The sequence below is a fragment of the Pinus tabuliformis genome, chromosome 5_2, assembly GCF_031772625.1.
Source record: "Pinus tabuliformis cultivar Carrire ecotype Pingquan chromosome 5_2, CPIR1, whole genome shotgun sequence".
Lineage (NCBI taxonomy): Eukaryota > Viridiplantae > Streptophyta > Pinopsida > Pinales > Pinaceae > Pinus > Pinus tabuliformis.
The window spans coordinates 876,235,084-876,255,653 of NC_142306.1; the positions used below are offsets into that span (position 1 = coordinate 876,235,084).

At 39.0% G+C, this 20,570-nt stretch overlaps 1 protein-coding gene across 5 annotated transcripts in view; it reads left to right on the top strand.

Annotated features, from left to right (window-relative positions):
• Positions 1–1,279: 1,279 nt before the first annotated feature.
• The window catches only part of TERT (telomerase reverse transcriptase), a 422,846-nt gene continuing 403,555 nt past the window's right edge, over positions 1,280–20,570 (top strand). For 4 of the 5 annotated variants that reach the window (XM_089437131.1, XM_089437132.1, XM_089437134.1 and 1 more), the window contains exons 1-2: positions 1,280–1,688; positions 20,280–20,357. In XM_089437131.1, coding sequence (XP_089293257.1) covers positions 1,362–1,688; positions 20,280–20,357 — 405 coding nt within the window. In that variant the 5' untranslated portion in view covers positions 1,280–1,361. Of the gene's footprint in view, positions 1,689–20,276; positions 20,358–20,570 lie in introns of those variants that run through there. The other variant, XM_089437133.1, reaches the window with a different exon arrangement.

Below are 20,570 nucleotides of genomic sequence, written 5' to 3' on the forward strand. Positions count from 1 at the left end.
TTTCTGATAAAGCTTCTTTTATATGCTGATAATATTGTATTAATTTCTAAATCGGCCCATGGATTGCAAATGCACTTATATGCTCTTGAGCATTTTTGTAGAGCAGTGGGGTGCAAGTCAACACTAGCAAGACCAAAATAATTATTTTCTCTAATAAAAGGAAGCTGAGCCAACATGCTTTCTTCTTTGAAGACAACATTTTTGAAGAAGTAAATGAGTATAAGTACCTTGGGATTGACTTCAACAACAAACTCAATTGGGAGGACTGCAGAAAGAAGAGAATTTTAGGAGGGTGAAAGCATTATATGCTCTTCAAAACAGATGTAGAGAGGCAGAGTTATGGGATTGGAAAACGATTAAAGTGCTTTTTGGACTCCTAGTTGTCCAGTGATGCTATATGAGTGTGAATTGTGGGCTAGCAGCACTCCCGTCTCAAAATGGAAACAAATTGAGAAAATCCAAAAACACTTGATCATGAGCAAGTTCAAAATAAAAAGTTCAGTACCTTATGAGATAATGTTGAGTGAAACATGAACAATTCCCATTGAAGCACTTGCTATGGTGCGGCTCATAAGATATTTAAAATGAATTGAACAAATGAGAGTAGGTAGATGGCCTAATGTTATCTTCAATGAAGGCATGAGTGAAAGAAAGAAAACATGGACGAAACAAAACTACACATGGATGCCAAAATGGAATATCTACATCAATGTTTGTCCCACAAATAACAAGGAGCTAAAGGATTTTGTTATGGAGAAGTTTCGTAAAAGAGTATTGGGAAAAGAGTTGGGTAGAAAGAAGAAATATTACATTGAGGAATTCAACCCTAAGTGTGATTTACAACAAAAAGAGTTCATTGAAGCTAGCATTTCGTGGAGGGCAAATGTTCTTATTGCTCAATTTGTGTGAAACAGGATGGTGGAAAAGCCCTAAAAAGCTTGGGAAGAACGGGTGTGTACATTTTACACGTCTAGGGTTGTGGAATCGGAAAGACATTTCATTTTGGAATGTGATGCATTCAAAGACATGAGAGGAAATTATGAAAACATGTTAGCATCAATGTCTTACATTATCTTTTTAGTGAGGGGATTCTTAGAAACTTGGATAGCTCATCATCAAGTTGAATCGGAAAAAAAATTAAATTGCAAAAAATGAAAAACATAAAACTAATAATCTCATACACTATTTTTAGTCTCGTAAATCTTAAAATATCATTTCATTTCCTAATATAAAACTTAATTCTGAAATGAAATCCTAACTTGTTTAAATTCAAAGAACACTTTCGGTTTACAGTTCACTAATATCTTATACAATTCAATACAGATTCTCACACATAGAGCCGTTCGCAGAAAAACTTCGACATGGCAAGGAAGCGCAGTTCCCGCGCAAAGTTGAGAAGGAGGTTTCCGAAAATCTTAGCTGAAGTTTACAGCCGCCGGATTCGAACGCTGCGCCAGCTAATTCTTGAACTGTTAGGCCCCTCACTAAAGCTCTCACCGTGCATCTGCAAAGAACCCGGTGAAGAACATTTCAAATACTGTGCGAGCTGCGATCCTTCCACTTATATCTTAAGAGATGACGATCATGCCGACTATTGGACATTACTGGAGTGTAGCTACGGCGTGGTTTCGAACACGGCACCTCGTGTTGAATCGTTCGCGCTGGAAAACAGATGGTCACAGCTCCAGGTAAGCAAGGGTCTTATTGTAATAGAAAGAAACAAATGATTATTTACTATAATGCCAGATATTGTTCTTTAAATTGTGGATTTCGGATTTTCACCAAAAAAAATAAATAATTTATATCTTCTTTTAATTTTTTTTTTTGAAACAGCGGGATCGTGAAGTGAACTTTTTCTTGTGTTTTCCAAGACAACAGGGTGGTGGAAGAAGATTTTGAGAAGTGACAATTTATATCGCCCAATAGTACGCGGAGAGGTGGGATGTTTGGGAGGAGGTGGTGGCGTATTTATCTTGTTCTTTGGAGGGAGAGAGAAGTGGGGGTGAGGTTTATTGTGGGGTTTAAGGGTGTGCTAGTTGGAGGGAGAAGGGAAGTAGGGTTAAGATACCTTCCAGGGTTATGTCGGTGGTGTCGAGTTTGGATCTTCTGTGTTTTTCCATCATTCGGCTCTAATTTTGTTATCAATAGTACGGATGAGGGTGGTTGGCGTTAATTCTGAATCATTCTCATGCCTTCAGTTGCGGAACCATTCTCATGCAACCTGTCCAAAGCATAAGGTTAGAACTAAAAGTAGTTGAGCTTTACTAGGGTGGTCTTTCCGCTTAGAATCAATGAATAGAACTAATTGACCTTCCTCAAATCCTCTCTGTTTGAAGCGTCTGTCACGAGTCACCTTGATGCTCTCATTCTGAACTCCTTGTTGCTAATGTGCGTCAAGGTGCAAAGGTGGGAGGACGAATTCCATGGGAGGACTGCTTCGCTACCATATACAAGTTTGAAACGTGTATACACATTAGCATTCTTGTGAAGTGCACAGAGCGAAAAACTTGAAGTACTATAGGGAGGTGTTGATCCCAATTCTTGTTATCTAAAATGCATGCCTTATTCAATATGATAAATATTATTTTTATTGCTGATTTTAGTACGTTGTTCCCTGATGGATAGTAATAAGAGTTGCGATGATTTGTGATCATGAACTGCTTTGTGAACCGGTGAATTATCATATTGATGAAATGCGAACCGTTATCCTTGACTAGATCCAAGGGGCATCCGAACTTGGTGATGGTATTTGTGCATAAAAGTTGAGCCACTGTCTCAATGTCATTCTTGGTCACGGTGAAGGTGTTGATGGTGCCTATGATGAAGCACTTCTGACCCGATGTGACATGAAAGGGGCTGTAGATAATTAGTTGACCATTCTTGCAAGGGAACGCATAGGAGACTAGGATGTAGAGCAAAAAGTCATGCTGATGGGGTCTGCCCATGTGCTATAAAAGATCACATTTCTGAACATACTTCTCTGTGTCACGAAATAGTTAGACTACTAGAGTTCGGCCAAGAGGATGAGTCACATTGTTGTCTTTTATCCACTTTGCCCATTGCTTTTATGTACTTCTTGTAGGATATCATGGACTTCATATGGAAAAACAACTCTTCACAGAAGTTCATGTTGCCCACATTTGTGATGATTTAGAAGGGAAGACATGGCCGAAAGAGTAGTTTACTACAGTATGCCCCTACATACCACATTTCATGCATTGTGTCACCCATTGATGTCCCATATTATGATTTCTAGTCTGTGTATGACTTTGATTTCTTCCTTGTTTTTGTGCTTCGATTACATAAATGTTCACCTTGTCAGGTGGAGCAATGTTGATGTAACCTAGTCTTGGATGTTGACCTAGAAGTTTAAGGCTGTGGTGTGATGTTGATTGGGGTGGCTATATAGGTTGTGCTAGAGGCATTGTATTTAGAGCAGGTAGCTGTGCTAAAACATTTGAACAAGATTCAAACGCTTGGTATAGTAGGAAAATATTGCATTGGAGTGGACAACGATTGACCATGACTCAAAACTCTGGGTGTAGTAGGCAAAGATTGCATTGGAGTGGAAAGATTTAAAGATGGGTTACTTGTGTTGATAAAGCATGTTCGTGTTGCTAACAAGCTTTGTTAGTTGTGTCTCCATTAATTATGCGTGAAGCAAAGGTTTTTTGGTGTCTTTGATGCACATGGTTGTTGATTAGTTTCAATGGGGTAGTGTGTGAAGAGTTCACATTTTGTAATAAACATTTTTTGGATAGATGGTTCTATCAACTATGGCAATAAAAGATCTTTTGATTTTTTTGAACAATGAGCTCTGTTACTCCTCCTTCCAACAGGGATAACTATAGCAACCTTTTAAAAATGCAGTTGTACATTAAAATGGTAAAACACCCTATTCAGGTTTGCAGTGATTCTCACTTTATCAAGGCGAATCCATACTTGCTTTAGATTGAGAACAAATAAACAGGTTGCATCAAGACCTTTGTCGACGTGTAGGGAAGGTTCCTCAACCAAACAGCTTCACAGGTGGCCAAACTAGCAACAATGTATTCAACCTCAGTGTTGCATCAAGACCTTTGTCGACGCGTAGGGAAGGTTCCTCAACCAAACAGCTTCACAGATGGCCAAACTAGCAACAATGTATTCAACCTCAGTGGTGCTCAAGGCAATTGACTTCGGCTTCCTGCTCATCCATGATATCGAAGCAGAACCTAGAGAGAAGCAACATCCAAATGTGCTTTTACGATCCACCACACTACCAGCCCAGTCTGCATCAAAGTTAACATGGAGCCTCACATTCCCGACAGTGTATCTTAGTCCATAAGTGATTGTGCCCTGAAGATATCTCAAGAGATTCTTGGCAACAATCCAATGTATGTGATGAGGCTCGACCATAAACTGACTCAATGTATTCACTGCAAAACATATGTTCGGATGGGAGTTCACCAAGAACATTAGGGCCCCCACGAGTTGATGATACTCAGAGGGATTTTCCAAATCGGGCCCAACAACACTTCTACATAACTTCTTGAAGGTAAGTTCCATCAGAGTAGTCACAGACTTGTAGTTCACCATCCCAAATCTTTCAAGTATCTTCACAATGTATTTTCCTTGAGAAAGGAAAATCTCACCTGGCTTTTGCCAGACCTCCAACCCTAGGAAGTAATGCATCAATCCTAGGTCCTTCATCTCGAATTCGGAAGCCAACTCCCTCTTACATTGATGAATAAGAGGGTCCGCACCTGTTAGAAAGAGATCGTCCACATGAAGTACCAAGATGAGAGGTCTATCATTCTCAACCTTAAAATAAAGGTTCAAATCAACTTCACTTCTCGTAAATCCCAGCTTCATTAGATAGCTGTCGATCCTCTCATACCAAGCCTGGGGTACTTGTTTCAACCCATAAAGGGCTTTCTTCAACATGCATACATGTGTCTGATGATCTTGAACTTCGAACCCCTCAGGTTTTTCTACATAGAATTCCTCCTTCAGTGAACCATGCAAGAAGGCAGTCTTGACATCCATCTGGTGTACATTCCATCCTTGCGAGGCAACAAGGGCAATGATTGAATGGATGGTGGTGTAGCGGGCAACCGGTGCAAATATCTCATCATAATATACACCTACCTTTTGAGAGAAGCTTCGAGCAACAAATCTAGCCTTGAAATTTTCAGCACTTCCATTAGCTCCATGCTTGATCTTGTAGAGCCATTTCGAGGTGACAACGGATTTGTCCTTGGGTCTAGGGACCACATCCTAGACATCATTCTTCATAGTCGACTCATACTCTTCGTTCATTGCATCCTTCCAAACTTGATGCTTTAAAACTTCTTCGAATGTGCAAGGCTCAGATTGAACAATGGTGCTCATTGTAGTTAAGTACCCTTGGTACCTATTCGGCTTCTTGCTTTCACGAAATGTCCCCTAGGCGCAACATGTTTCTCGGCATCTTCAAGAGTCTCCCTAATCCATGAGGGTCTCCTTTTTGAGGAGGGCTCATGAGGGGTTGGATTAATGGGATCCTTTGGTCCTTCAGCATCGGGCATAGGCTCATCCTGCAGTTCTCCCTATTTTCCTGAATTTGCTTCTTTGTCCTTCTTTGGAAGAGGAAGGTTACTAATCTTCCCAAGGGCAACATCCTCATTGAAGGTGACATCATGACTTATATCCACTTCTCTTTGACCATGCACATAGATTCTATATGCCTTAGAAGTTTCACTCTAGCCCACAAATGTTCCTTTCTTCCAAAAGCATCCAATTTGCTTCTCTTTTCTTTCGGCACATGAAAAATATATGAGGCTACCAAAAACTCAAAAGTGAGAAAGATTAGGTTTCTTATGGGTGAAAACTTCTTCGGGAGTATTGGAGTCCAACGCTTGATGAGGGCATCTATTTTGAACATACACAACGGTGTTTGCAGCTTTGGCCCATAAGAACTTTGGAAGGCTTTGATCATGAAGCATGGCACGAGTGGCTTCTACGATAGAACGATTCTTCCTTTCAGCAACACCATTTTGTTCAGGAGTATATGAAGTAGTAGTCTCCCTCTTAATGCCAGCTTCTCTACGATAATTTTTGAACTCATTTGATTCATATTTGGTTCCATTATCAATCCTCAATATTTTGATCTTCTTCTCAATTTGATTTTCGACTAAAGCTTTGAAAGAACGAAACCATGAGAATACTTCGTCCTTCTTCTCCAAGAAATATATCCAAGTCTTGCGAGAGAAATCATCCATAAAGATAACATAATATAAATATCCTCCTAATGAGTTCACGGTCATTGCACCAGATAGATCAGAATGATCCAATTGCAATATGTCAGTAGTCTTGCTATCACTTGAGGGGAATGGTCCCCTTGTATGCTTTCCTTCGGCATACCCCTAACAAACACGTTTATGTTCTACTTTAAATTCAGGCATACTTGTCATCATCTTCCTCACATTGGGTAGAGCCTTATAATGTAGATGAGCAAACCTCTGGTGCCATAATTCAGATTGAAGTGATGTGTCGCAAGACATAGTTCCCAATGGGCTTCCTTCAACTTGATATAGTCTATCAACCTTGAAGCCAAGTGTAAACGCATCTTTGAAATTTTTATTCTACACACGTACCTTTCCATCGATGAATGCCACCTTGAATCCTTTGTCCTTCATCCTGAGATAGATACCAAGTTCTTCTTTAGATCAGGTACATATAATGCTTCTTGTAGATGAATGGTGTTACCTTGATTCAAGTGAAGAGTAACATTCCCAACTTCCTTCACGGGATAGGTGGCATTGTCTCCAAGGATAATTTCCAAATTTGTATCCGTTTCAATCAGATTTGAAAGAGCTTCCTTATACCCAGTGAAGTGCCTTGAGGCACCACTATCAATCAACCAATTTCCCAACGTGTCCGAAGGAGATGCAGTGGAGATGGTAGATATAAGATAAAATTCTTTTTGCTTGTTATCAACAACATTAGATTCATCATACCTGGTGTTTCTTGATCTCTTGGGAGGGCGACCATTTCCTTGATGAGGAGCAGGAACACTCCTTTTTCCTCGGTTGTTGAATCTTCCATTCCTTCGATTGTTGTTGCCCCTGAAATTGTTGTTGTTGTGGTTGTCATCATCATTAGGTGTATCCCTTCTATTAGGACATTCCTTAGCATAGTGGCCAAACTTGTTGCAAATGAAGCATCTTCCATTCCTTCCATTTTTGAAACCCGACCTTCCTTGAAAATTCTTGTTTGAACCTTCATTGTTCTTCTTTTTAGCATGAGCGGAGAATGCAGTAGGATCGTTCCTATTTGAAGGCATATCTAGTTCCATCGTCCTTGTTTCTTCTTGAGGACATCTAGTCAACAATTCTTCAAAACTTGGAATCCTGCCGTTGTTAAGAATAATAGTGTTGAACATGTGCCATTCACGAGGGAGTCCTCCAAGGGCAATGAGAGTAAGCTCCCTATTAGCAATAACTTCTCCAATCGAATGAAAATTATTTTTGATCTCAGTAATCCTCATGCAGTAGGATTGAATATCTTCATTTCTTCCCTTCTTTATATCCTTCAGCTTGTTCTTGAGGAAAAGAACTTGGTTTGCATTGCTAAATTTGAACATGCCAACCAACCTGTCATATATCTCCTTTGATGTGTTCAAATCGGAGATGTAAGCAACTAAATGCTTATGATTTGAATCCTTGATGATCTTCTTGGCTTTGACTTCACCCTTCTTGTACTTTGTCTTAGCAGTAGCCGATGCATTTGAAGGTGGTTCCAAAATCTTTCCCGACACATAATCCATAACATCTTGCTCTTCTAAAGTCAAATCAAGAGACATCTTCCATTCATGATAATCAGAGTTATCATGAAGCTTATCATCAAACTTGAATTAGGATGTGGAGGCCATTGATTCTTGTCTTTGATCAATGATTGCTCCTTTTAGTGACTGCACTTCTCACTATTGCTTGGGCTTTGTCTTCACCTCAGCTATGATACCATGCTATTTTTAGGATAACACTGGTATGTTCTATGCTTAGAGCAATTTTCCTGCAATTTCTTTATTAGCTCAATATCAATATCCAGTTTAGCAATCACATCGTCATGATAGTAAAATGTAGATATAACATAAACAATAACAATAGAAGACAATCCAAGACAAGATGATGCAAGATATGGCACCATCCAGGGAGAAACCCCAATGTGGGGAAACCCTTGATCAATTCTTCTTATAATTCTTAAAAAGTTCAGCAGAGAGAGAAAGTACAATGTATAACATTAACTTGCCCAATTACAGTGAAAATTTGATCAGTCAAATAGCAGAAACAGAAAGCCCTAACTAGAAAGTCAACAAGGCAAAATTCTTCCTCAATTCAGCTCGGTCAAACCCAGTCAACTTCAGCCTCCAACAGCAAGTCAAATCAGCCCAAAAAAGTCCGAAAAAGTCCAGTCAAATCTGGTCAACAAAAGTCAACTCAGTAGCAAGCCCTAGCACAGTCTATGCTGGTTAAACATAGGTCAAATTGCCTCGATTCGTGCCCAGAACTGTGGCCTGCTCAAACAAAAATCCTCCACCCAAAACCACACTCAAAACGGTCAACGCTTGGTCAACGTAGGTTAAATCAACCTCTTGCAATATCGGTCAACTCTAGTCAATGACTAGAACAAAAAACCCTTCCCTTTCTTTGCATGTGTGGAGAGCTGCATTTGAATTTTGTACCCAATCAATGAAGGAGAGAGAAGATTGTGAGTGAGTGAAGTGTCCAAATGAGGAGGAGGCACCATGTATTTATATGCAAACCTTGAGGATGAATAGACGTGAGTGTTGGGCTTCTGAGCCTACATGAGTTTGTTGTCTGACCTTGCCAATTTGTTCATAATCAAAATAAATTCATAATTCCATTTGTGCTTGTCAGAATGGGATGATCTTTAGATCAATCCTACACCTCTCGGAGAGAGGAATCCAATCAAAATATCGACTGCCTCATATGAGCTGTCCAAGGTGAAGTTTGGCCCTAGTTGCCAAAATTGACACATAGCTTATTGGACATTTAATGTTTTCCTTCCATAATGACATTTAGAATTCACCTCAAGTCAGATGCTTTAGATGTCATTATTCCACCATTCCTCTACTCACCCCTCTACAACGAATTTGATTAAAAACACCAGAAGAACTGCCTACCTTGCCCTTGTAGAAGATCCCTCTTTCTCTTCATCCTATCACTCGAAAATAATCAACCTATATGACTGTATTGCCCAATGGATTTGTCTTCTCCCCTGCTAGCAAACCTTTAAAATCTATATCCCTCTGAGCACCATACCTAGCCTAAAATCTAAGTGACTGAAGTTTTAGACAAAGAGAGCCCTCTCTGAAGCTGGAAGGACTAGATTCCAGCGTCTAAGTGGTATGTTGTTACCTTTGGGTTCCTCTTCTCAGCCTGGAGGAATTACAAAGTGCTAACATAGTGGCGTTGTTGTCGGGGAACGCAAAGCTTGAAGACTTCCCTGGAAAAATCTGCTAATTAGAGACAAATCTGGTTTCTGAGGGTGACAGTGAACTAAAGATTGATAGGCTGAATATTTTCTCGACTGTTAGTGATTTTAGAATCAACTGTAATAAATTCTCGTAGGAAATCTGGCTTCAAGAAGAGTACACACTAGGCATCATCCAGACCCTAATGATTAATCCACTTGAGGTTTTGAACAATCCAGAGAAATTGTTTAGGAAAAAGAAGCCTGCAAAAGAAACATATACTAGTGTCATAAAAAGATCTTTGTCTCTACCTGAAGAAGTTGAATTAGTGGACCACACTCAATTTGATTTGAAGTTTGAACAAAGCCTATTCAGATCTAAATCAGAAAATAGTTTGATAGAAACAATTTTTGATCAATCTAAGTTGCAACCCTTTGTTCCTTTTCAGAAAGAAGACATATTAGAAGCAGATAAAGACATTTGGATACAATTTCATACGTTAGAGAATCTTGTTTATTAGTTGCAAGAAGTTGCTTCTAAGTCTTCCAAATTTCAGCACTCCATTCAAGCTGTTTCTGCCCCATCATCCTCTATTGCATTAAATATTTCATTGTGTTTTGCTCTTGCTGTTCCTATGGTTTTTACCCCTCCTTCCTCATCAATGGTTTAAACTGCAGTATCCTTACCCCCTTCATCATCATTTCAGATTCCAAAGGTCAGTACAGTTTCATCTCATACAGTCATGGCTGCCCGTTATGCTCCATTGAATTTACAAGGCCCATTGCATGATTTGCCACAAAACTATGGTCAAAGATTGCCTCAGTTTGATGGTACAGGGGTTATTACAACACAACAACACCTTGATAAGTTGAATGATTTTATAGACTTGGAAGAGGTGGACCATGAGGATGCTAAGTTGAGGCTTTTTGCTCAGAGTTTTTTCGGGAGAGGTTAAGAAATGGTTCAGAAGTTTTCCAACTGCTAGTATTGCCAATTTCCAGCAACTTGAACAAAGTTTCCTTGCTAGATGGGAAGTCAAGAAGAACCCTCTGCAAATTTTGGCTGAGTATGATAGTTTGAAGAGAGCTCTAGGAGAATCAGTGCAGGATTTTTCAACAAGATTTAATAAAGTATATAATTCAATACCAGCTGAAATAAAACCCCCTCTTGGATTGGCCTTGCTTCATTACCCGAATGGTTTTGATGTTGAGCTTGCCTATTAGCTTAGAGAAAGGAACCCAACCACTTTAGAGGATATGCAAAAAAATGTTGTTGCAGTGGAAGCCAATTTGCTGAACAAAAAGGCCAAAATGAAAGCTGAGAAAAGAGGAGTTAAAGAGGAGGCTTCATCTTCATCAGACAACAAGTTGGATGTCATGGTGAAAACAATGGAAAAGTTGGTGGAGAGATTGACCTTAGAGAACAAAGTTGTTGGTAGAGATTACCCAAATTTCCGGAGGCCTCAAGTGCAGATAAAGCAAAGAGAACAACGAATTCAGGGAGATCAACAAATTTGACCTCCTTTTCAAGAGAATTTTGCAGAGGATGAAGAGACAACAGAAGAGCAGGATCAGATTCATTATTTCGGTGAAGAAGAGGATAGTGTCTTTTTGACAAAAGAAGAACATGCTTGTTTTTTCAGCCACAAGAAGATATTATGCACATGGAATCAGAGGAATACAAGTAGGGGTGGCAATAGCATCTAGGACATCGAGTAATGTCAAATATAGGGGGAGACTAAAAATGTCCAAGATAAAGATTGCAAGATGAAGATTGTTGGAAATATTGTTTGGATACCCAATTTTTTCTTGATGCCCAGTTTGGATACCTTATCTTTGAAGGTATTTTTACTTCTAATACCTAGCTCATATGGGAGCATATGATATATGGTTGAATATTTTATTTTGACACTTTTACAACGATATATGGTACTCCCTCTAACTCCTTAGGAATGAGGAGATATGAAAGATTTTGTTAGGTCAGTTTAGTCGGAAAGTACAAGTTGGCCCGACCAAAAAGTATAGGTCGGTTTAGCTAATTTTACAAGTTAGCGCTGTTCGCTCAAACTAGCAGGGGACCTAAGGGGGATCCCTAAAGGGAAAACGCTAGGCCAAGTGCAACAAATGGAGAACTAGCCCATTGTCACCTCAGCTAAGGCTCCCTTCTATTTACGGACTTTCACCGATGGGAGGAGACCTGGTATATTATGGAGTCACCAATGAAGGATAAGTCAATGGAATGACGTGGAGTGATCCAAACGATCCCTTTCCTGGAAGAGTTAGAAGGATAAGGCTTGCTTTCTTTCGAAGCAAAGTACAATGTCTTCTAGGGAAAGGAAAGGAGGATTCAAGGGTTAGGTTTATGGGATATAACTTACGAAGGAATTTCCCAATCCCTAGAATCCTTATTGTAATTCGTATCCGGATGGTTCTTGAAGAATGATCTTTCAAAGGAGCGGGACGACACAGGGCCAAGTGGACCCGGTCTAGGGTATGAGGAAAGTATGTAGCAACCAATTATATTCTTACCCTAGACAAGGTGGGGAAAAGATCAAAGAAATATTTTTCACTTGAAAATGCTGTTTTGACCCTATGAGGTACTAGCCTTGGGGATGGTAGGGCAAGTTTTGATACCGGAGCTAGGGCTTGGCCTTTCTCCCAACTCCATCGTCGGAATGGCTTCAAAATTGGAGGAGAGCTTGAGGAAAGGTGAGGGCAGGAGACCTTAGGAGATCGAACTTTTGGGATGACTAGCTTGTCGGGAAATTGATACCTTAGGTACCCGAACTTGGCTAAACCTGGAAGGAGGTGAAAGAATATGATTTTTAGTGACCACCCTTGGTAGATCAATGCCTTAATCTTTGGGAGAATGGAGTCTATAATGAATATGAGTAGGATTCCTTGATTCCCAGTCAAAGAGGCCTCAAGATCCCTTCGCTAGCCTTCTAGGTCAAGAAGAAGCAACCTTGCAACTTTTATACTTTGATATGCAAAAGGGATGGCTTATCAAGGTCAAGTTCTTTGATAGAATTACCCCTAGGAGATTTCACTCATATTACATGGCCCATACATTGAGAGATGCTATAATAGAGACAAATTCCACAATTTGAAGCAGTAAATGCATGCAACAATTAGCCCTAGAGCAACGAAAATCCCAGTCCAACTTATATGACAACTGTAAACAAGAATAACATTAAAAAGCATGTACTTACATGTAACTGAGTATATCCAACCATTCACAATTGACAAGAGAGAAGTTCTAAGAGAAGATAAACCAATATCCACACATCAAAATTCATCCATAAAGCTCCAATTCATCCTCTAGAAAAAGTGTGAAAATCTCAAGAGAGAGAAGTGATCCAAGCCAAAGTACTGATGAGCAAATGAGTTTATCTCACTTGTATTTATATACAACTTAGGAGTTCGAATTAGCCTCCTTGGCTTACATAAGCCCTCAAAATAAAATAATGTTCTAATAATTCAACTTTTAGTGATAAGCCCACCAAACTTAGCTCATTAATGAAAAAGTAAGCCTCTCAAGAGGTCAAATAATAATCTCTGCATGTTGTAGGGCCCAATGAGGTCCATGGGTGCCACAATGAAGAATAGGACCCTCAAAAGTAGTGGGCAAGGGGTTGGCCTCTTGTAATAACCTCTGGCGCTCCAAATGACATGTGGGGGCACACAAGTGTCCTTATTGGTCTCCAAACAAATCGAAGATGCTTGTAGATCGCTTGCAAGGGCTAGGATGATGGTGTAGGTGATGCCACATCATCGTGCAAGTCCTGGATCATCTGCCAAGTGTATGGTGTAGATCTGGGGCCAACTGGGCATGATGGATCAAGTGCATCCTCCTCGTCCAATAAGTGAACCACGAGTAATCTTTGAATGGCTGTGGGGATCCATGGAGTGCAATCTGCTGTTGCGGGGATCAATGGAGTGCAATCTGTTGCTCTCAACACTCTTCCTACAGGTGCTAATGTAGCCCTCTGGAGGATTAGGACCCCGTATAGAGAGACCAAACCCAAGATGGAAACCATCTGCAATCTTGCATAAGATCCAATGCATTCCCTAGCCCTCCAGTACAACAAATCATTAGAGAGATCGAGTAAATGAGCTTATCTAATCATGGACCACAGGTGGGGACTTCATAATGGTCCGCCCTTCCATGATGGGCTTCGGGTGTGCCAGTGTCTCCCAAACTCCAAATGGGGTTAACCAATAATCCCATTAGGTGGTTTCTACTTCTAAACGGGATAATATATTCAAGGTACATCCCTCAAAAGTTGGTGGCATGAGGCAGATAGGTGAATGAGGTAGCGAATGAGAAGGGGCAACCCTGGGTTACATGCTAGGCTACAAGGGTCGCTAGTAAGAGGGAAGCCCACACTTGGGTTTATAATGTATAGGAGGGAGCAATCGTGGTACGTGAGGTGCCTCGTGTTAGGAATCACGATTGCCGTTAGACCAAAACTCGTAGGTGTTAGTCAATGATCGCATCGCTAGAGACAAAGATCCACGAGAGCCGATTAGTCCATGTCGCGAAACACACGGGGAGCGTTGGTTTTCCTTTTTATGATTTTCTTTGATTAACTGCTCGGGGCTCAAGGGGTTAGAGCATGATGTATAAGATATAGCAGTGAATTCCCCCTTTTGAAGGTGGGGCAATTCATCACCCACCAAGGGTTGGGACAATCATGTGTTCCTATATGATGAAGAAGGCTCATAGAACCTTAAGGAACTAGGGTGATGACCATGATGACGGGGGTAGAGCTCATGTATCGACTTTTTCCCATGCACTAAATGTATTTGTCTCGGCCATATTTTGCATTTTGTGGTACATTTTCCTGTTGAATGTGGCCATATATGCTTTTATCTTTCTTTTCAGCTGCATCAACCTCCGGGCTTCATTCAAGGCCATGACCCAAGTTGTGGGCAAGGGGAACATGCAAGCTAACTGTATGTGGACCCAATGGAGGAATGTGGATCCAGGTGAGAGAAATGATGAATGGGGTAATAATGAGTGGAAAGAGGGTAATATAAGCGGATAAGGGAGCATGACCACGCAAGCAAAATTGGGGTTTCTTGTGAAATACCATCTCTAGAACCAAATGGTCAGTAAAGCGATCCCGCAGGACTAGAATACAAGGTTAATTCCTAAAAGGGGTCTAGGGGACAAAAGCACAGACCCAACCCATTCTTTCTGCTGAATCCCCCCATTAATCCATGCCCATAAGTGTCCATGATAAGCAAACTACAATACTCAATTTCCAAATGACAAGGCATACCTTTAGATTCAGGAGGCCCACCTTCAAACATATGATCTTGGCAGATGGGCAAGGGACCACATGGCTGGCTCAGGTGGCGGAGAAAATGGCACAATGAGCTAGCTGGTGGCTGCAAGGGGCTGTTGGTTGAGGACCTGTTGACCTTGTCGCCTACACCTACCTACAAGTCAGTGAGAAAAACCTTCAACCCCACAAGGTGTGGTTGGTGGCAGGGAGCTCAGAGAAGGGGCTGTCACACTAATCCCGACTCTCTCCGTTTGAGATATCTCCCAGGTTAGCTAAGGGGGGTGGTCCCTAATGAAAAGTTAAGTTAAAAGATGTGAGTTTCTAGGAGAGTGTTATAGTGAAAATGGATTACTTTTAAGGATTTATGAGCAAATATGAAGTGAGCAACTTGAAATAACAATGCCAATCATTAATATGATTAAAAACCATAAAACTAGTGCCTTATAAGGAATTTGCTCAACAATTTAAAGATATATTTGCTCAAAGTAAAATGCAATGCTCTCAAAAGAGAAAACAAAGTAACTCTGAAATGTAAATAAGAATTGTTAGCACAAGATATGTAAGATACAAAATGCTTTTGAGATAATCTACTTTATAAATCAAAACATGTGAAACATATCTTGCCAAAACCAAAAAATTAGTAATTAACTTGGAAATGTAACAGAAAGGAAGTGCCAAACCAAGACATCGATATGCAATTAGACTTGAAACATGAAAATAAAACACTTGCTTGAAATGATTACAATACTTGCTTTTGGAATAGACTTTGCATATGAAAACTCAAACCATCAAGAGACAAGTAAAGTAAATGTAATGGAAGGTGATCTTGGTTAATTTTATTAATTGGCTCTACAACAAGATTACAATTTAACTTTTCAATCCTCAGACCTCACCCTCGCCCAATGATATGGATCTCACAGTGAGGAGTCAATAGAGGAGTAGAGAATCCCTAAGATGTCTACTTCAACCAATTTATGTTGGAGGTAAAATTTTAATGAGGCTTGAAGCCTTCTTACACTAAAATGCCTAGATGAAATGCAAATTGTGTTAATTCCCCAAATTAAAATAATGATACATGCAAATGCTTGAAAGATATTGATTTGCAATGCTTGAAAATGAAATAGTGTTCAACATAAGTTGTAATTATAACTTCAATTGGAGGAATAAAATTAGCTTACAAGTGTTGTATGTGTTTCATCAATGAATTAAAATGATACAAGTAATTTGCTTGAAAATAAAATTTGTTTCAAATAGACAATAACAATAAATTGCTCCAATATTCAAGATAACAATGTATCATAAAATTGAAGCATGTATTCAAGTGCTCACAAAACAATTTACCAAGGTAAATGGAAACGAATCAAAGTTTGTTATGAATATAAAATGCTTGCATGTAAATGATGAATTGCCTAAAGTAAAGTGTAAGCTTGTAGCTCCAAGCAACAATGAGAAAGAAAATGCAAAGCTCAGATGAAATTGTAACAAACCTTAACTTAATGAAATGTGATAGTGAGGTTGTGTTAATTCCCAATTAAAACATGCATGTAAGTGAATGAAGTATGAAAGCTTAAACCATGCAAATGTCAATCCACCCAAGAGAAGCCTCTCTCTAAATGGGGAGATAGGATACCATGGAAGAAATCCCAAGCTGCCACAAGAAAATTAGATCTTTTATTAATATTACAAAGAGAAGAGGGTCCTTCAAAGTCCCAACTATACTTCAAGGAGAGTCCTCACAATAATTTCTTGAAACTTGGACACTAGACCTCCTTTCTTGAGAAAGTAGTGACAAAATCTCACAAAACTTATGCAAGGGAAACAAGGTGCGAGTTTCCTCCAAATGCTCACAGCTTAAAGAGGAAAATGGGCAGCCCTCTAGTGAACTCAACTTGGCCAAAATAAGCGTCAAAAGGGCTCACGATATCCTTGGAGATCGAACCCCCAACACTTGCCAAAGGTCCTGCAAACACTTGTTAGATGTTGCGGGAAGTTGCTCTTCAAAATCTGCCACACAAGAGTTAGCAAACAATCCAAACAATGGCTGCAAAGTAAGTTAAGTATTAATGGAAAAATCAGCAAGATAAAATGTATATGTACAATTATAATTTACAAAAGGCTAAGCTAAAGAGTGAGATTAAACTCTCGTTTTTGCTTAGCCATCTTCAAGCTCTTAGATAGCAAATGAAAGAAATGAAGTACAATGTTTTTTTTTTAAAAGCGATTTAAATTTATAAGTTTTCGGCTTGTGTACAAGCTATGTGCCGAAATCCCTGCAAAACCACTTTGTAAGATAAGACTCTGAAGGTTCAAAGAACAAATGAGAACTCCTTTAAGAATGTATCAAGAGTGGGTTGGTCTCTCCAAAGACTTCCCCTCACGCTTGATTTTGTAATCCCAACAAGATGTTCCCTCTACAAAACTTCAATCAAGAATTAGTTCCATATAGATTTAGCAATAAACAATGATAAGAAACTCTAGAGATTTATTTAAAACCAACTAGAGCATTCTATACCTAGAGCATACTTCTAAATCAAATGTTAATGCAAGATAGCTTTACATTAACAAATCTACAAGAGCATATGGAAGCAAATTAGATCAAAGCATGAGTAAAAGGAATTATACCAATGCTCAACAATTCATCACACTCGAAAAGGAGGAACACCTCATGAATGAAACCCGAAAGTCTTTATTGATATTTCTAAAAGTGTACAAGGCAGCAGCGCTTCCGCAAGCACAATAGCTAGTAACAATTTTATTACAATGTGAGAGCCCATGGCTCTATTATATAGAGAGTTGGGAACAAATCCCAATGAAGAATGAGAATGACAAATGGCATGAGGTGACAATCCCAAAGAGAAATTTGAATTTGTTGAATGGAGTTCCAATGCCAAGTGTAAAAATCGAATTCTCGCAAGTGGACATCATTTTCTTCTTCCCTTATGTTCCAAATTCGAATTTTATGGTGGAACGACAAGTGTATATGGGTGGTAAACCCATGTGGGGACAATTTCCCACAAAAATCTCCACCAAATATTCTCCCAAATCCTCCCAAATGTGCATTAACTTCACAAATTCGAATTTCCAAGCAGTTTTTTCATTTAATGCCAGAAATTTGATTTTATTTAAGCACATATCCTTTTCTTGATTTTAGGAGTCCACATCACCTTGGGATTTCACTTTAACTCCCTCATAATTTTCTACCTCATTTCCACAACATTTAGCATGTGTGGATATATTTTTTTTTCTTCCATTTATTTAATTTATGGCTTAATTAATTCCCAGATTTCCCACTAAACTTAAGAAAAGTGGGTTTCGAGGGTCTAAAACACATTATTAACCCCTCAAAGTGTGTCATAGTAGAAAGTTGAGGGTGAGAGGTGTAATTTGATTACTCATACCCCATACAACTTCTCTAGACTACACTTATTACAATTTAAATACAATTTTATTTGCAATTTTTCACATGCGGGAAATCTAAAAAACTAAAAAATGACTACTTAGACTTAACCAAATTCCACGAAATTTTTGTGTGATTTAGTATTGTAATATACATCGACTCTAGACACTGAGATGTATCAGGGGCTCAACCTTCAAACCGTCACCTCGGCTTTGGGGGCTCAACCTTCAAACCGTCACTCCGGCTTTGGGGTCAAACATGAGTGAAAAAACTCAGAAAATTATCCGCCTCTCAAAAAGAAGGGATAATTAACCAGATAAAAAAACACTCCAAGGTGTACTTGTTTGCTGATCGAGTCCCAACATCCTAGGCCTGTTACAGATTCAAAACTCATCATTACTAGTATTACTTATTACAATTCCCTGTAGAGTGTGGAATCTGGGTACAAGAAAGATGATGAGAAGATAGAAGTAGAGTTAAAAAACTCTCTTGACTGACAATATTTGATGGTACAAATGTCCTCTGGATCATCCTTGGGCATGGAGTCTTCATATAATCATAAGGTGCATTGTGGAGAAAAAAATTTCTCCTATGGATATTACCCACAAAATGGTGTGTAACAAGCCCCATATGTGAACGTAGAAACACTATAAATAAAGGATAGATGGGTGTATTTGAAGACCATTCAAGCAAGAAGAGATCTAAGTTGTACAACAAAAGCTGGGGAATACTCATGGGATCATAAATGTGGAGTAAAAATGTGATTTTTGGAGTGAATGAATTATCTTGGCATTTTTTCTATAACTTTTCTTTTGGGGGATGTTTCAGACCACGAAACTTGGAGGAGATGGAAGCGATATCTTCGTTTACTAGTAGAAATTTCAGACTCTAATTCGCTATAATTTCAGAGATATGCTTTGAGGAAGTGAGGGTTCTTGAATGCTCCTAAAGTCTGCGTCAAATAGGTCAACTTGGCATTTTGCTCTAACTTCTTTTCTGAGATGTTTAGACTATGAAATATGGAGGAGATAGAGGAGAGATCTGTAGGTACATGTGGTAGAAATTTCGGAGATATGCTCTGAGGAATTTAGGGTCCCTGGATGCTCTTGAAATATTCACTAGGGAGTCTAAGTTTGGGTGGAGGGTCCTTCTTCAGCAGTTAATTGGTGGATAATTCCCAGAAGGATAAGTGTTCATGATTTTGTTGTCATTATATTGAATAAATGTTGTTATGTCATGGTTTAGATTAGTTTCTAGTTTGCTTAGTTCGATTTGCAAGTTTGAATTTTAAATTTATGATGCCATGGTGATTGAATGGTCTAATTATATTGTATAAGCCTGCATTATAGTGCCTGCAAATGCTAATTAATTAATAGAGGGAAGTGAGGAAATCAGAGATGTGATAACAAAGCAACAAATTTGTGGAGTAAAATTTGATGGCTTCAAAAATACCCCATATCATTGATAGAGTACTGGATACGTTACAAGTGAAGAGTATACAACATCAGCGTCTTTTCGTGTCTGCTCTCTTGCCCTCTGTTTTTTTGTGCGTGTGCACACATCAAATTTCCACTTGCCCCTACATCCATACCTTGCCCATGTGCACACCTGTAGCTCCCATAGGTATGAAAAAATAGAGAAAACAGACAAGAATATGCATTTTATATAAACTTTATAACAATGTTGCAAACATTGGCATTGGGATAAAATCTGCAAGGGTTTGAAAAACCAAAAAATTTGTAAAAATCGATAAAATATCGGTAAAAATCAGCAGCATTAAGTTACCACAAAAATATCAGTAAAAAATGGCAAAGATTGGATAAGCCAAAAAATCGTGATTTCACGATTTTCTCGCGATAAAATCGAGACGTTTGCAACACTGCTTTATAATGTCCAGCCTTAAGAGTCGAAAGTTTACATAGTTACATTGTAAAATTTATGTCCATGATATGTAATGGCAATTGGAATTTTAGTACCATTGGTATTGTGGTCGTATAACTAGCATATTTATTTCAGTTGAGCATAAAAAGTTCAAACATTTTGCAATTTTGGAAGCTTTTTTTCATTACATGCACTTGGATAAGCTCCTAACTAGAGAAATAACTAACTACTTCCAACTATCCTGGTTTCAGATTATTGAAAGGGCTACCAAGCTTCACTTTCGCGAGGGCACACGGCCTCTTAATGTAATTTGTTTTGGTTATCGACAGGTAAATTTATCCATTCTGGCTTTATTCATGACTGACTACTCTAGCTTAATATGAGAAATGAGTGATGATGACAGATTTTGAGTCTTTATCATTGTAAAATTTTGGATGTATTTCTAGATTAATTTCCTTTGAGAATTTTGTGGTTAAGAAAATGTAAAGATTATTTGTAAAAGAAAGTTATTTCTTTGTCTCCACAATGAACTTTATAGAGTT